The 17,163-nt window shown below is 52.4% G+C and overlaps 1 protein-coding gene across 3 annotated transcripts; it reads right to left on the bottom strand.

Annotated features, from left to right (window-relative positions):
* Window positions 1-349: 349 nt before the first annotated feature.
* On the bottom strand, window positions 350-16,928 carry ZBP1 (Z-DNA binding protein 1). 3 transcript variants are annotated; one of them, XM_008013191.3, is made up of 8 exons: window positions 16,609-16,926; window positions 12,588-12,812; window positions 11,858-11,926; window positions 11,234-11,407; window positions 9,524-9,691; window positions 8,164-8,367; window positions 6,603-6,821; window positions 350-1,529 (listed from the first exon to the last, which is right to left on the bottom strand). In XM_008013191.3, the coding sequence occupies exons 1-8, from the start codon at window positions 16,640-16,642 to the stop codon at window positions 1,360-1,362; spliced, it is 1,263 nt and encodes a 420-aa protein (XP_008011382.1). In that variant the 5' UTR covers window positions 16,643-16,926; the 3' UTR covers window positions 350-1,359. The 3 variants fall into 3 exon arrangements, with proteins under 3 accessions (XP_008011382.1, XP_072861714.1, XP_072861708.1); XM_073005613.1 differs by lacking the exon at window positions 350-1,529 and adding an exon at window positions 3,505-4,062 and having other exon boundaries at window positions 16,566-16,928; XM_073005607.1 differs by lacking the exon at window positions 350-1,529 and adding an exon at window positions 3,505-4,062 and having other exon boundaries at window positions 16,609-16,928.
* Window positions 16,929-17,163: the final 235 nt, after the last annotated feature.

Genomic DNA, 17,163 nt, shown 5'->3' with positions numbered 1-17,163 from the left:
ATAAATTACCCCGTCTTGGGTATATCTTTATCAGCAGCGTCAAAATGGGCTAATGCACAAGCACTCTCTGCTGACTGGCCAGAAGAGGTCACCTGACCCATGGGTCAGCCAATGACTTCCAGCAGTGCCTGGGGACCAGGGGTGGGGGTAGGAAAGAATTTTCTCTTTGGGAGTTCAGCTGAAAATTCCTGAGAGATCAAGGCTGAGGAGAGAAGATTCTAGAAAGGTCGGGTGATAAGGAGGTCAGGTGGCCACGATGGGCCTTGAGGAAGTCAGACCTCAAGTAAGAAGAGAGTGGGGCAGTGTTTCAGTTGGCTCAGGCTGCTATAATAAAATGCCTCACCCCGGGCAATTTATAAACAGAAATTTATTGCTTACAGTTTCAGGGTCTGGGAAGGCCAAGATCAAGGTGCCAGCAGAGTCAGTGTCTGACGAGGGGTTGGTCTTGGCTTTAACGATGGCACTTTGTTACTGCATCCTCACATGGCGGACAGGCAAGCGGGACTAACAGACCCCCTCAAACCCTTTCATGAGAGCGCTAATCCCACTCGACCTCTTGACTCCATCCCCTCCAAAAGGCCACACCTCTTCATACCACTGCACTGGGGATTATGGGTTTTTTTTTGTTTTTTGTTTTTTGTTTTGAGATGGAGTCTCACTCTGTCACCAAGGCTGGAGTGAGTGCAGTGGCGCTGTCTCAGCACACTGTAACCTCTGCCTCCCGAGCTCAAATGATCCTCCCTCCCCGGCCTCTGGAGCAGCTGGGACCACAGAAACGCACCACCATGCCTGGCTATGTTTTTGTATTTTTGGTAGAGACAGGGTTTCACCATGTTACCCAGGCTGGTCTTGAACTCCTGAGCTCAAGTGATCTGCCCACCTCAGCCTCCCAAAGTGCTGGGATTACAGTCGTGAGCCACTGCGCCCAGTTGGGATTATGTGTTGATATGAATTTTGTTGGGACTCAAACATTCAAACCACAGCAAGTAGCCATGATGGAAGGTAACTCAAGGCAGGTGCCCCGAGCCCAGGAAAGAGTGGAGAGAGTGGCCTGGGCCAGGCCGGGCTACCGAGCCCCACTCCCATCTACCCACCTCCTCTTGGCACACCAAGGGCTCCCCAAAGCAACTCCCTGTCATCTACTCCTGGCCATCAAAAGACCTGGCCTGAACTCATCCCCACGCCAGGTCCATCCCCCAAAACTGACTCATGCAGGTTATGTCTGGAAGCAAGCAGGACAAACAAGACACTTAAGGAATGCAGAGAGCAGCAGGCTAGTGTCCCTAGCATGCGCCCACCCCCACGTGTCCAAGCCCCACGTGAGGCTGTGCACTAAATCCCACCTCCCCACCAGCTCCCCTAGTGTGAGGTTCCATCCACATAGTCGCTGCCTTCTGCAGCTTTGTGACTCCTGTTTCCAAGAGTCATAGCTTCCAACTTGGGGGTGAGCTTCGAGGAGGTGCGAGTGATGGGCTGACCAATGTCTTGAGGAAAGTGACTTCTGGATTGTGTGTCTGTGGGACGAGGACCTGGGGAAGAGAAGATGGGGGGTCAGCTTCATGGGCACGTGGCCTGGGCGTTTCCACAGGGACCTGCTCTTGGAAGGATCTCAAGCTCAGCTTGAGCCTTTGTTGTTACTGTCTAGATTTGTCCTAAGTCTTGAACAGGGAGCCCCACCTTTTCACTGTGCATTGGGCCCCCAGATCATGTAGCCAGTCCTGTCCTAGTTTCACAGCAGTGAGATGGAGGAGCAGAAATAATACCAGAAAGCCCCTATCCCAGGGCTCTCCCAGTCCTCCCAGGGGCCCCAAAGGATGGCTCTCCATGCCCTGGCACTGGCAGTCTCTGATCAGCAATTTACTCGAACAAAATAAAACAAAACAAAACAAAAACATTCCAGGCCTTACACCTCTCAGGATAAGGTCCTGCCTGCCACTTGAGGAGGAAGTGACAGGCAGACCTCATTTTATCGCACTTTGCCTTATTGTACTTTGGTTTATTACACTTCATAGATATTGCATTTGTTTTTCACGAGTTGAAGGTTTGTGGCACCCTGCATGAAGCGAGTCTATCTGTGCCAATTTTTCCAGTAGCATATGCTCACTTCCTGTCTCTGTGTCATATTTTGGTAATCCTCACAATATTTCACACTTTTTCATTTTGATTATATGTGTTATGGTGGTCTGTGATCGGTGGTCTTTGATGTTGTTATTGTAATTGCTTTTCTTTGGGGTGCCACAAATATCACCTGTATAAGATGATGAAGTTAATTAATAAATTTATGTGTTCTGACTTGTCACTGCTCAGCCGTCTCCTCCTCTCTCTCCCTCTCCTCAGGCCTCCCTATTCCGTGAGACGCAACAATATTGAAATTAGGAATATTCATAACCCTACAATGGGCCAGGCACCATGGCTCATGCCTGGAATCCCAACACTTTGGGAGGCCGAGGCGGGCGAATCACCTGAGGTTGGGAGTTCGAGACCAGCCTGACCAACATGGAGAAACTCATCTCTACTAAAAATACAAAATTAGCCAGGCGTGGTGGTGCAGGCCTGTAATCTCAGCTACCCAGGAGGCTGAGGCAAAAGAATCGCTTGAACCTGGGAGGCGGAGGTTGCAGTAAGCCAAGATTACGCCATTGCACTCCAGCCTAGACAACAAGAGCGAAACTCCATCTCAATAAAATAAAAATAAAAAAAGAACCCCAAATGGCCTCTATGTGCTAAAGTGAAAGGAAGAGTTGCATGTCTCTCACTTTAAATCAAAAGCTAGAAATGATTAAGCTTGGTGAGGGAGGCAGGTCCAAAGCTAAGACAAGTTGAAAGCTAGGTCAAAAGTTAATCAAATTGTGAAGGCAGACGAAAAGTTCTTGAAGGACATTAAAAGTGCTACTTCAGCAAACACATGAGTGATGAGAAAGTGAACCAGCCTTGCAGCTGGTGTGGAGAAAGTTTTAGTGGTCTGGATAGAGGATTGACCAGCCACAATAATCTCTTAAGCCTAAACCTCATCCAGGGCAAGGCCCTTGCTCTATTCAATTCTAAAGGCTGAAAGGAATGAGGAAGCTGCAGAAGAAAAGTTGGAAGTAAGTAGAGGTTGGTTCCTGAGGTTTAAGGGAAGAAGCCATCCCCATAACGTGAAAGTACAATGTGAAGTAGCAAGTGCTAATGGAGAAGCTGCAGCAGGTTACCCGGAAGCTCTAGCTAAGATCATTGATGAGCACGACTGCACGACAGAGCAGGTTCTCAATGTAGACGAAACACCCTTCTATTGAGAAAAGATGTCATCTAGAACTTTCATAGCTCGAGAGGAGATGTCAATGCCTGACTTCAAAGCTTCAAAGGGGGCAGGCTCTCTTGCTGGGGACTAATGCAGCTGGTGACTTTCAGCTGAAGCCTTTCCTCAATTACCATTTTGGAAATTCTAGGGCCCTTAAGAACGATGCTAAATCGACTCTGCCTGTGTTCTATGAATGAAGCAACAAAGCTAGATGACAGCACCTCTGTTTATAGCATGGTTTACTGAATGTTTTAAGCCTAGCATTGAGACTGACTGCTCAGAAAAAAATATTCCTTTGAACATTTTACTGCTCATCATCCATACCACAGGAGCTGGGTGTTCAGGATCCTAAGCTGAGGGCCAAAAAAAAAAAGTTTTTTTTTTTTTTTTTTTTTTTTTTTTCCCTGCTCATTGACAATGCACCTGTTCATCCAAGGGTTCTGATGGAGATGTAAAAAAGAGTTAATGTTGTTTTCATGCCTGCTAGCACAGCATCCATTCTGCAGCCCACGGATTAAGGAGTAACTTCAACATTCACTTCTTATTCTTCAATAAATACATTTTACAAAGGCATAAGTGCAATACAGAGTGATTCCTCAGATGGATCTGGGCAAAGTAAGTTGAAAATTGTCTGGAAAAAATCATCAATCTAAATGCCATTAAGAACACTTGTGATTCACGGGAGAAGGTCAAAATATCAACATTCACAGGAGTCTGGAAGAAGTTGATTCCAACTTTCATGAATGACTTTGAGGGGTTCAGGACTTCAGTGAAGACAGCAACTGCAGATGTGGTGGAAATAGGAGGAAAACTCGAATTAGAAATGGAATATGAAGATGGGACCGAATTGCCGCAATCTCATGAGAAAGCTTGAACAGATGAGTTGCTTCTTATGGATGAGCAAAGAAAGTGGTTTCTTGAGATGGAATCTATTCCTGGTGAAGATACTGCGAACATTGTTGAAATGACAACAAAAGATTTAGACTGTTATATAAACCTAGTTGGTAAAGCGGCAGCAGGGTTGGGGAGGCTCGGTTCCAATTTTGAAAGAAGTTCTAGTATGAGTAAAATGCCATCAAACAGCATTGCATGCTACAGAGAAAGCTTTGGTGAAAGGAAGAGTCCATTGTTGCAGCGGACTTCACTGTTGGACTATTTTAAGAAATTGCCACAGCTGCCTCAACCTTCAGTAACCACCACCCTGATCAGTCAGCAGCCGTCAACATCGAGGCAAGACCTCCACCAGCATAGAGAAGATGACTGGCAGAAGACAGATGATGTTTAGCACTTTTAGCAATAAGGTATTTTAACATTAAGGTATATACATTGTTTTTTAGATACAATGTGATTGAGTGCATACCTAATAGACTACAGCCTGGTATGACTATAACTTGTATGTGCACTGGGAAATCAAAAATTTGCATGACTTGCTTTATTGGGGTGGTCTGGAGCTGACCCATAGTATCTCTGAGCTATGCCTATAGATATCTCTTGGCGACAAAGAGAGGTGGGTGGGTCAGGACAAGGGGTAAGGATGTCATCAGCTCCTCTGCTGGAACCTCAGGGAAGAATGTCAGGATGTGGCAGGACAAATTTGGGCGTGTGGCCATTTTTAACAACACAGGGCTGTGTTCTTTCCAGAAAAAGGAGTCTTCAATGGTCTGGCTTGAGACCCACAGGGCTCTGCAGACGGCCTGTGCTGTGGGGTCCTAAGCCGGATGGGGGATGGAGGGCTGGCGGCACACGCCCTCCTGGGGGTCCCCAGTGGCCTTGGAGGTTTCTGAGACTCCCTTTGCCGCTGGAAGGGAATCCGTGCTCCCAGATGCTCATGGCCTGTGCTCCTGGCCTGTGCTCCCGGCCCCCGTTCCACAGGTGTCACATGGGGCTCCCAGGGGTCCTGGAGGGAGAGTTTGAAGGCAAGGCACATGGGGCCAGGGTCTCCTCAGTGTGCCGGGACAGCAAGGACATGGCCCTTGGGGTGAGGAGACCCTCTGGACTTCCAGGACATGTGTCCCCTGGGCTTTCAGGCACTGGAGGGTGGATGCTGGCCAATCCTCCAGATTCTGCGAATCCACGTTTTCTACCCACTGGTGGGACTGGGTGTGACCCCTTATTCCAGATCCCAAAAGGGTAGGAGTGGAAATCCTCCTTCTAATTCTTTCTTCATATGGGAGGCATAAATCTCATCCTGCCCCTCTCCTGCTCAAGGCCCCCCTGGCTCCCAATGGCCTTAGCATCGACTGCCGCCTGGAGCTAGGCCCTGGCTCTGCTCTCCACACTCAGGTCACCCTCAGACCCCTGTGGGTTCCCATACTGTCATGTCCTCACCTCCAGGCCATTGTCCACACTGTTCCACCCACCAGGTACACCTGCCCTGTATGGATCCACCTTGCATGGACCTGCCCTACTCTCCAGCTGCCCCTACCCCAGGCCCTGAGCTCCCTTCTGCAGAGTTGGGGTCCTCAGGCTCTGCAACCAGCCTGTGCAGCTTCCAGGGACAGAACTGTGGCTGGGAAGGTGAACCGCGCTGGTGTCCCCTCTCCCATCTTCCTGTTGGCAGTGGAGCCCCTCCCCTCAGTCTCTGCTGAGCCTAGGCTACCTCGACACAGGCGGCACTTCCCAGATCCTCCCCCCCGTGGCTAAGTGCTGGCCCTCGGAACAGCACAGATGCGGTGGGTGGGCTTGGTCAAAGACAACAGCGGCTCTCTGTACCCTGTCTTGCCCCTCTGCTTGCTGGTGCCAAGTTCAACCCCACAGATGAGGATGGAGCCCCAGGGACAACTCATCACTGAGGTAAAAGAATCCCTGGTCTGCTACCCTCACCCAGACAGGAGACCTGGGCTTCGAGCAGGCGGGGCCGCCATGTGTCGCGTCTCCACTGCGGCAGGTCAGCCTGTGCCCTGATGCAGAACCTTATTTGCATGGCAACCCAGCACCTTTCTGGGCCCAAAACAATCATGACAGCAATAACACTCCTATCTCCCAAATGCTGGCAGGGCTGGTGCAGGGCTGAGCTCCGCCTTCAGATTTTATCTCAGCCTTGCAACCACTGTAGGGGTTGCTTCAGGCTGTTCTTACCATCCCACTTTCCAGCTAAGGAGACAGAGGCTCCCGGGTGAAGTGACTTGGATGAGCCCCTCCACTAGGCGGATGGAGCCTCGAGCTCTGACTGTAGAGCTGCTGCTCCTCTCTATGGGTGAGCATTGCCTCCAGACTCTGGGAAACCAGAGATTAGCGAATGATCGATGAGAATGAATGAATCAATGAATGGAAGGTGGGGAGAGAGAGAACACACAGGGGTCCACTCGGTCCCTCCGCTCACCTGCGTCCTCCCCTGGCTCCCCGTCTCCAGACCCTGCGACTCCTCCTGGGCCAGCCACCCCCAGGCTGATAGACATTTTGTTGCTGTTGCCGATGGTGGCATCCTCGAGAAAGCATGATTTCATGTAGATTCTCTGGGCGGCACCCCCCTTGGGGTGAGTTCTTGAACTGGGCATTCTTGCTTCAAACAAAGCTTCTGGGCTGGCAGCAGTGGCAGAGACTGTGGGTCAAAGGGAGACTGGCCTGGAGCCAGGAGCCGCTGGATAGTGGCCCGGAGCCCTGACCCCCAGGCTGGCTCACCCTCCTCCCCAGACCGCCCACCAGCGGCCCACACCATCCCAGGCGCACAGCCTGCGCCTGCCCACCACACCTCCACACGTGCTGTTGGGCTGCCTGAGAAGCGTCTTTCCGCCAGCTGGTGGGTCTGCCCCACTGATCCCGCCCAGCTGACCTGGACGCCAGTGTCTTCGGGGATTCAGCTCCTCTCTCCTCTGCTGCCTGCTTCCCACTGCACTGGAACACTGGCCCCCACTTTTGGTTGAAATCTTATGGGGGCTCCCAGCCTGGCCCCAGCCCCTGTCATCTGGCTCTGCCCTTTCCCACCCAAACATATGAAGAACCATCCACACTGAGTCTCACCTCCTCCACTCCCCAGACCCCTTCTGCTCCCTGGTTCCCAGAAACCACCCCCGCAAGGTCACCACGACCCCTCTCGCTGAACCCCACAGATGCTTCCTTGGGCTCTCCAGCCTGGCCCCTCTCTGGTGACTCCTTTCCCAGGGCCTCTGCTTTCCTCCTCCCTCTCTGGCTTCCCTGCTGGTTCTTCTCCCTCAGCCCATCTCTGCATTCCCACTGCGGGGGAGGCCTTTGCCCGGGGCCCTCTGGTCACTGCAGCCACAGCACCTAGTAGGGCACCTGTCTTCCATCCTCCCTAAACACCATTCCAATATCAAACCATCACCCTACTCCAGCTGGCCCAGCCTCTGCTTCTCTGCCCATTTTACAAATGAGGAAACTGAGGTTTCCTGCAGTGGGTTGTAGGGGATGGGGATCCAGAGTGCTAGCTTTATTTTATTCATTTATTTATTGAGATGGAGTCTTACTCTGTCACTCAGACTGGAGTGCAGTGGTGCGAGCTCCGTTCACTGCAACCTCCTCCTCCTGGGTTGAAGCAATTCTCCTACCTCAGCTTTCTGAGTGGCTGGGATTACAGGCACATGCCACCATGCCTGGGTCATTTTTTTTTTTTTTTTTTTTTTTTTGGTATTTTTGGTAGAGACATGGTTTCACCATATTGGTCAGGTTAGTCTCGAACTCCTCACCTCAGGTGATCCCCCCACTTTGGCTTCCCAAAGTGCTAAGATTACAGGTGTGAGCCACTGTGCCCAGCCTAGAGTGCTGGCTTTAAAAGCCCCACCTGCTCTGCTCTGGTTCAGCTGCCTGGTGGAAGGAAAGGAATTTCCCATCATGCTTCTCTCCCCACAAAGATTCTGGCTCCAGTTCCTTCCAGTGAGGACCCACGGGGTGACAGGGGTGGGTCTGGCCTCTAGATCCCCAGTTACCTGGAGGGCTGCCAGGGGGGCTGTGGGCAGGGCCCTCGGACGGCACGCCGTGAAGCTTCATCACATTGCTGTGTCCCAGCTGCACCCGTCTGAGCATGGACCGCTCCATGTGGATGTCCTGGGGCCCCCAGGGATCATTCAGGGTCCCCTGAGTTGAGGAATGACCTGGTGCCATTGAAGGGAGGTGGCGGGGACCAGTAGAACCTGGCAGGGGACAGTGGCACAGCCTCACCAGAGATTACTGCAGGCTTCTTCCCTCCCCTCACCACCACACACAGTCCTGTCCTCTGAATTCTTCCTAGACACCATCAAACTGGGGGCCAAAGACTTCAGGCTCTGGCTTAGACAGCAAGCGTACCTGGCAGAATAGCTCGTTTTGGGGCTTCCTGGGTTCTCAGGACTGGGGCTGGTGCCTGGGTGTTGCAGGGACACTCACAAACCCAAACAATGAGCTCCTCGTTCTGATTCCATCATTCCGGAGCCTTCTGACCTCATAGAGACAAAGTCTCCTTTGGTGCTAACACCAAAGGCTCAGAGCCTCCCGCACGCAGTGTTTTAACTGCCAGGGACAACGTTTATTTTTATGGTAATTTTAATGGTTTTCATTTAAAATAATACTATAAAATTGTTTTAAAATAAAATTTTAAAAACGTGCACTACTCAACATTAATTAAATAATCAGACATGGGTATGGCCAGAATTGGGAAGGTGGGGCTCAGAGGATTAAAGCTGGGGAAACTATGATCTAGGTTCTAGAACAAAGTTCCTCATTTCACAATTGGGGAAACTGAGGCTGACAGTGGGGAAAGGTTCTCCCAAGGTTACAGGGAGTGTCCCAACTTTGGGGCTGAAGCTGTCACTCACAGGTGACAAGGCTGGGCCGACAGGTGGCTCTGTTCCCTCTTGCCACAGTGCCCGGCACAGGGTAAGGGCTCAAAGTGCAACACCGCATTTCATCCAAACCAGGATGGCACAGGTGGTGAGATGCACCCCAGTTTCCAGCCTGTTAAAATGTGGGGGAAAGTTGCGTGTCTCAGAACAAATACTGTGCTATGATCACCTCCCCTGTGGCATTCTGCGGAGGGAGAGGAAATTGAGCCGTTTCTCATGAAAAACACCGGACCCCATTGAAAATGAGGCACAAGGTCAGGTGCAACACAGAGATACCCCATCTTAATTTTAAAATTTTATTAAAAAATAAAAATTGAATTAAATTTTAAAGTGACGTAGAAGGTATCAGAATACAGGGAAATCAGGAGAGCTTTGATCCGGGTGTCCTCATTCTCAGGACGGCCCCCACCCAGTGGATCAGCTGACCCCCCACCGAGGTCCCCTCCCCGGGCTCTCTTGGGTGACTCACCGTCCTCCCCGGAGGCTGTGTGTCTTGTAATGATGTTTCCATGTCCAATCTGGATGGCTTCGGAGTTTGCAATGGAAATCTGGCCGTTCGGTCCATTCTGGCAGATTATGTTGATTGGATTGTGCTGGTAAATAGTTGAGGCCGACTCTGCTCTTCTTCCAGAACCTTCTGCAAAATAATATTCAACTCTATCCCTTCGCCCCTCTCTATGGGTCAGGGGTTCCCAATACCAGTCGGCAGCACCAAATTCTCCTGGGGAGCTTGTTAAAATACCCTGGGCGTTCCGAGTCAGTAGGGCCAAGTGGGAGGCCAGAGCTGAGTGTTTAACGGACACCCCAGGTACCTCAGAGGGAGCCTCGCTTGAAAATAGCCCTGTGAGTCACCCTACCTGTGTCCTTTGCTGCCCCCATGGCTGGGCCGCCATGATTGCTGGCTGGGAGGACTGCAGGGGCCCCACACTGCTCTCCCTGGGGGGCAGCCACAGCCCGGACCCCCGAGCACCTGCACCATTGCCCTTCTCCCTTGAGTAGTGGCCGAGAGACAGCAGCCCATTGGCCAGATCAGTTGCGCTTCGTGCCCATGACATTTTAAATATTTGAATGTGTCACTAGTGTTTAAAATCTGGCGACTGTCACGCATTATTCCTTCCTTATAGCAGCCCTAGGATGCTGAGACCCCCTCGGACACCCATCGTGAGTAGCAGAGTCAGCCCTATGGCGGTCGAGGCAGGCACTTGCCCAGACTGTGGGGGCCCATCACCTCAGACCCCTCTGGGGTCTCGGCTCCTGTGCCTTTGTGGGCCCTTCCCCCATACACAAATATTTAAATTATATTGTATGTCAAGGATAACCCAGGTTGGATTTTTACATTAAATTAAATTAAATTAAATTTTTTTTTGAGACAGAGTTTCACTTTTGTTGCCCAGGCTGGAGTGCAGTGGTGTGATCTCAGCTCACTGCAACCTCTGCCTCCCAGGTTCAAGCTATTCTCCTACCTCAGCCTCCCGAGTAGCTGGGATTACAGGCACCCGCCACCACGCCTGGCTAATTTTTGTTTTTTAGTAGAGACAGGGTTTTGCCATGTTGGCCAGGCTAACCTCAGGTGATCCGCCTGCCTCAGCCTCCCAAAGTGCTAGGATTACCGGCATGAGCGACCACGCCTGGTCCATTTTTAGATATTCATTATTATTATAGTATTCATTTCTTCTGATTTTAATTGAAATTAAAATTAAAACATTTTCAAGGACCCCTAAGAGTGCCATGGGCCTGTTGGATCTTGGCCTTGCGCCTATTAGATCTCACAGGGAAGACGACCCTGGGGCTCCACCCAGTAGGGGTCCGAGCCTAGTCTTGCCTTCTCTTCTGCCAACTTTAAAACCCCAACTTGGGCAAAGTGCTCAAAGAAAACTATTCCCAAACTCAGACTGATACCTGCACCTCAGAGCTGAGAACATTGGGAATGGGCCACCTCCATCCCATTCGCTGGCCTTCTGCAACTGCAGCCCTTGGGCCACGCCTCCAGGAAGCTGTTCCTGGTTAATCCTGTCAGCACACCCTTTCCTCCTGGAAGCCCTTGCAGTGAACTGTCAGTGGGACCTCCAGAAGCTTCTGGCAGTTTCTGGTGAGCTGCTCAGCAGAGCACCCAACAAAGACCAAGCGCTAGTGTCATGGTTTCCCTCGGCAGCCCAGGTGCAGGCAGCTGGGGGCCTACCTGGGTGGTAAATCGTCCACACTTTGGACTGCTCATCCACGTCCAGAAGGTGCCTGCTCTTCATCCTGTACAAGTCTGGGTTCACATCTTTTGCTGTCCTCATTCCCAGTGCCTGGGCGATGACCAGGGCCCTCTGGGGACCATTGTCTTTGAGAAACCTGTAGATGTCTTCCTCTGGGAGGCAGGACGGCCACGTGGTTAGGGAGGAGTCCTAGAATTTGCATCTGCCCCACCGCTTCCTAGCTGTGTGGCCCTGGACCCAGCCCCTTGAGGCCTGGTTTCCTCATCTGTAAAATGGGCACCACGATAACGGGGTCATGATGACGCACCGCAGAGGTGCCCTGAGGGTGGGGGATGTGCACGCAGTGCTCTGCGCTGGGTCTGGCACATGGTGGGTGCATGGTGAGGGTCAGCTATTGTCTGACTGGAGAAATCACTGCTCGACATTCAGATTCTCCCGCTGTGAGGGCTGGGTCTTGGCTCTGAACACTGTTTGGGAGCCACCTGGTGGGTGGGACAGGGCCCCTGAACACTGGTGAGATCTCATACCCTAAAGGAGGGCCTGGGGTTCCTGAGGAGTGGGATCCTGTGTCCCAGGAGCTGAAGCGGCATGCAATGACTTACCCCGCTGTTGGCTGAACTGAGGGCTAGGGGTCTCTGGAATTGTAGCTGCACATTGCTGGGCACTTTCGGCTGGAGAAAGAAAGACGGGTCAGAGGGGTGGGGGACAGAAGACAGCACCAGGCCTCCACCCCACAAAGGTGGGCAGCACCTTAGGGGTGAGCTGCAATGCCGGTAGTTGCAAACTCAGACTCCAGAGTTAAACACACTTGACGTCAAGTCCTGCCTGTGCCCTGGCCGCTGCGGCTTCCTGCTGATTTACTTCTCCGGGGCTCAACCTCCTTTGCCTCCTGGGGTTGTGTGAGGGTAGGGTGAACCCCGAAACAGTGCCCAGCTAATCTTAAGTGCATGATAAATGGCAGCTCTTTCTGGCTGTAGGCTGTAAAGCTAGAAAAGGGGGGCTGGTGGGACTGAGTGTGTTCTGTGATTAGGACCATCGTGTCATTGCTGTTTCCATCATGATGATTTTCTATTATAATTGTTAGTGTTCCGCTGAGTACTTTCTGTGTGCAGGGCTGGGCTGAGCCTGATGCAGGGCCTCCTCTCAGCAACCCCTGCCAAGCAGCCCTGCTGTCAGCTCCATCAACCAGAAAAAGAAACCAAGGCACAGAGATGAAACCCGTGAGCTTCCATGTGGCAGAACTCAGATTCGAACCCAGGCTCAAATCTGTGCTTGTCCATTGCCAGGATGGTCCCTGCCTGGTCAGACCCACCTCCCCAGGGTGGCAGTTACCAAGGCTGGACAGGGCCAGCTCTGCAGGACCCTCGCCTCCAGGACCAGTCCCGCCCAAGCGCCAGGTGGCAGGGGCTGTGAGGGAGACTTTCAGCTCCTTTAGCATTCGGTAGAGGACTTGGTTGAGCTCCCTCTTGGGCGCTTGGCATTCGTTCACCAGCTGGGCAAGCTTCACTGGGGAGCCAGCTTCTGTCAGCACCTGCAGGATCCTCTGTTCAAGGTGGCCTGGGGGAGTGAGCGGGGGACAGAGATAGGAACTGAGTCTCCCGGGTCCCCACAGATGAGCCCAGGCTGGAGGCTCCAGGAGGCACGTGAGGCCCCTTTTTGAGAGGTGTCCAGGGCAGAGGAGAGGGCAAAGACCCCAGCAGATGCCCCCTAAGAGCAGCAGAGCAGCTGCCCCTGCCCAGAGAGAGGCATGCAGGCTGATCAGAAATGGCCTGGCAGCCAGAGGAGGTGCCGCCTCGCCTGTGCCCTCCCCAGGTGTGGGTGCCAGGGGGCAGTGGGGTTCCTCAGCTCTCAGGTGTCCTCAGGGTGGAGGGGAGTAGAGGGCAGAAGGACAGAGCCAGAGGGAGGCAGGGGGACCTGGGAGCACAAAGGCAAGTCCTGCCTGGGTGTACCTGATGCCCATTGCCATCCTCCCTGGGAATCGCCTCTTCTGAGCTCACCATCCTTCCATGGTGCCACTATCCATCGAAGCCAGAAACTGACCAGACATCAGAAACAGACCTTTCCCCCAATGCCCAGTCGTGGAGCCCTGGAAATGCCATTCTTGGATTTTCTGGAATTGCCCCAATCCTCTCTTCTGCCGGCACCACCCGCTTCCTCGCCACCATCTCCTGGGTGCAGCAATAGGCTCCCGGTTGGCCCACCAGCTCCAGTCGGGTACCCTCCAGATCTGGCTCTGCCAACCACCCAGCTTGACCTGCACCTGCCCCCAACTTCCCTCCAAGTGCTGGCCTGTTTGTGCTCCCTTTAGCCCCACTCACCCCAGCCCCTTTGCACACACTGTTCCGGCTGCCAGGAACACCCTTCCCTCACATCCCAACGTGTATGATGTCTACTCAACCTCCAGGCCTCCTCACATGCCACTTCCTTGGGAAAGCCTGTCCCTGTGTTCCAGAGTGGCTGAGATGCTGCTTGTGTGTGGGTCCCCTAGTGTCCCCTGCTGTACTTGCGTGGCTTACTGTTGTACCGTCAGCATCTAGCACAGTGCTGGGCACACAGGACGTGCTCAGGAAATGGCAGTTGAATGTATGAGTGACTGAGTGAATGAATGAATGAATGAATGGGACCAGGAGTGGTGGCTCACACTTGTAATCCTAGCATGTCAGGAGGCTGAGATTGGAGGACCCCTAGAGGCCAAGAGTTCTAGACCAGCCTGGGCAACATAGTGAGACCCCCATCTCTACAAAAACAGAAAAAAAATCAGGTAGGTATGATGGCACGTGCCTGTAGTTCCAGATGCTCAAGAGGCTGAAATGGGAGGATCGCTTGAGTCTAGGAGGTTGCAGCTGCAGTGAGCTATGAATGCACCACTGCACTCCAGCCTGGGCAACAGAGCAAGACCCCATCTCTGGGAAAAAAAAAAAAAAAAAAAAGGACTGAGTAAGTGAGTGTCTGTCTCTAGGGACAGACATTTACTCAGTAGACCCCGGCAGCTCCTCCTTGGCCAGTTGGCAGGTGCTGCTGTTTCCTGGCCTGAGTTTAATGAGCCCTAAGCAGGACCCCAAGAGATTCAAGGAGGAATTCTCCAAATGGCCCCTGCTCCTCCTGAGGCAGCTCTTAAAAATCAAAACCATTAGCTCACACAATGATTAAAAAATCAAAGCCAGCTGCTCTGCCCAGAGATGAGGCTGGGGCAGACACAGGGTATAGGCAGCACCTGCAGCCAGCAGCCTGGAAAAGCCACGGTGGGCAGGGGCCCCACCTGTCACCAGGAAGCTTCTGCTTCAAGGAACCCGAGGGCAGTGCGTGGGAGAGCTCTTCTTGGAAAGACCTGAGTTCCCCTTCCAGGACAGTGACTCAGTCCTTGTCATCTGGGCTTTCTTCCTGTTCAGAGGATTCTCTAGGTTTGCCCAGGGATCTTCGGTCGCAGCACTTGTAGGGGAGGGAAAAATCAGTTTGTGCCTCGCCCTGATGGCTACAATGCTGACAGGCTGCCGTGTGCAGGTGAAGAGCAATTAGAAGACCTGGGAATTCCCGCTCCTGCGCCTACCAAACTCCCCCACCGGCAGCCAGCAGCAGCCCCGTGCACCTGACTTCACACCTGGCTTCGCCTTGTCTCTCAGAGTTTTTTGTTTTTGAGACAGAGATCCATTCTTGTTGCCCAGTCTGCAGCTGCAGTGGCATGATCTCGGCTCACCGCAACCTCCACCTCCCGGGTTCAAGCAATTCTCCTGCCTCAGCCTCTCAAGTAGCTGGGATTATAGGCACGCACTGGGTTCAAGCAATTCTCCTGCCTCAGCCTCTCAAGTAGCTGGGATGACAGGCATGCACCACTACACCCGGCTAATTTTTGTATTTTTAGTAGAGACAGGGTTTCCCTTTGTTGGCCAGGCTGGTGTCGAACTCCTGACCTTAGGTGATCCTCCCAACTTGGCCCCCCAAAGTGCTGGGATTACAGGCGTGAGCCACTGTGCCCGGCTGCAGAGTTTTGATTCTGGAAGGCTGACCCTAGGGAGCCACCGCCTCTGCTCCACAGACCCAAGAGGAGATGGGGGTCAGAGGTGTGGATGCAGGACAAGCCTGGGTGCTGGGCTGGACTCGACCGCTAAGTCCCAGGCTCCTGTGTCTGAAAATGGGAAATTGTAAAATGGAGCAGGTGTAGGCAGCAATTTGGTCACAAAAGGAAAATCAACTGGGGAGGAAGACAAGGAAAGCCAGCGAGGGCTGAGTCCGGAACCTCTGTCAGCACCTGTGAGTCCCCGAAGAGGAAGCACCACAGGAACTCCGTGGCCAGCGCGGCTCCTGGCCACACCCTGACATTAGCCCACCAGGGGCACAGTCTGGGTTGGTTTTTTAAAATTTTGATGGCTGATTTCCTGGGTTTGAGCTCCTAGCCCTGACAACTACGAGCTATGTGACCTCCCCCTGGCTTCAGGTTCCCCTTCTGTGAAATGGAGACAATAATAACTACTTCAAAGATTGCGGTGAGGATTAAAAACAAAACAAACCCATCCCCCAAACTGCAAAACCAGACTTCACCTACAGTCCACAGCGCTTCGTGGAGACCCTAGAGAACAGCAATTGCTCGATACACTATTGGCTTTCATTGCAACTCTTCCAGGAATAAAATGAATGAAATGTTAGTTGAGGAAAGAATGCAACAAGAAGGAACAAAGGCATACATGTACCTCATCAAAGCAAACTGCTTTGTTCTCGATATGACTGTGACATGGGTGTTCAAACGCTAGCACCAGTGCTCACCAGCTGTGCTACCCCGAGAGTGTCATTTCACCTCTCAGGGCCTCAGTTATCTATAAAATGGGAATGACATGGCACTTGTCCCTGCAGGCCATTGAGAAATGCTTGCGAAGCTTGTTTTGAGGTGCCTGGGGCATAGTCAGCTGTCGAACGACAGCTTTCTACTTTTTTTTTTTTTTTTTTTTTTTTTGAGACGAAGCCTTACTCTTGTCACCCAGGCTGGAGTGCAATGGCGCCATCTCAGCTCACTACAACCTCCACCTCCCGGGTTCAAGCGATTCTCCAGTCTCAGCCTCCTGAGTAGCTGGAATCACAGGCATGCACCACCATGCCCGGTTCATTTTTGTATTTTTAGTAGAGACGGGGTTTCACCATGTTGGCCAGGCTAGTCTCAAACTCCTGAGCTCAACCAGTCCACCTACCTTGCCTCTCAAAGTGCTGGGATTACTGGCGTGAGCCACCATGCCCAGTTGGTCTACTATTCTTTAGGATACCGGTATTGTCATCATGATCTGGGCCAAGCACAACAGGAAGAAAGAGAAGTGGAAATCTCACCCCGGGAGCCAGCGCTGGTCCTTGGAAGGAAGGAGTACCGTACCTTCTCTGCCCGGGTCAGCAGGAGCCTGGGCCATGCTCACAGCAGCTGCAAGGGGCTGGGGAGACTTGGCAGGTGGTGCAGCCTTCTGCACTGTGGGCTGGAGAGGGTGGGCTAGATCAAGGCTGGGGCTTACGTGGCCAAGCCTGGTGCTTCTTGCAGCTCTGAACCCGCAAGGGAAGGGATACCAACTTCCACCGGGCGGGTGTCAGCTGCTTACAGCCCGGAAATAGACGCCTAGCCAGGCCGGCCAGATTAGGTTTCAGGAGAAAAATAAAATGAAACTTCTCTGTGTGTCTTTCGAAAGAAAGACGATTGGAAGCTGGGTGGATGAGCAAGACAGAGTTGGGGCCCTGACTTGATGTTGACAGGGAGGAGCTGTAAACTTGGCAAGACCAGAGCATCCTCTGAAGACGCCTTTGAGACAGAGGACTTCCCTCACCTTCCCAGTTCCAGACACAGCCCGCCTGGAACTCCACATTTTTATTTTCTGAATCGCATCAGAGAATTAACAAAAAAAAAAAAAAAAAAAAAAGAGCATGCACCATCTGGAGGGGG

The sequence above is a fragment of the Chlorocebus sabaeus genome, chromosome 2 (genome assembly GCF_047675955.1).
Source record: "Chlorocebus sabaeus isolate Y175 chromosome 2, mChlSab1.0.hap1, whole genome shotgun sequence".
NCBI lineage: Eukaryota > Metazoa > Chordata > Mammalia > Primates > Cercopithecidae > Chlorocebus > Chlorocebus sabaeus.
Note: the sequence above shows the minus strand (reverse complement) of the source record. Positions and strands in the feature narration are given on the sequence as shown.

What these genes read in the sequence shown, in the direction of transcription:
- ZBP1 (XM_073005607.1), bottom strand. Translation starts at nt 16,642, where the DNA reads ATGGCCCAGGCTCCTGCTGACCCGGGCAGAGAAG. An exon ending in TGCTGACCCGGGCAGAGAAG is followed by an intron (nt 12,813 to 16,608) that starts GTACGGTACTCC and finishes TCACTCCCCCAG; the next exon opens with GCCACCTTGAACAGAGGATC. An exon ending in GTGGACGATTTACCACCCAG is followed by an intron (nt 9,692 to 11,233) that starts GTAGGCCCCCAG and finishes ATTATTTTGCAG; the next exon opens with AAGGTTCTGGAAGAAGAGCA.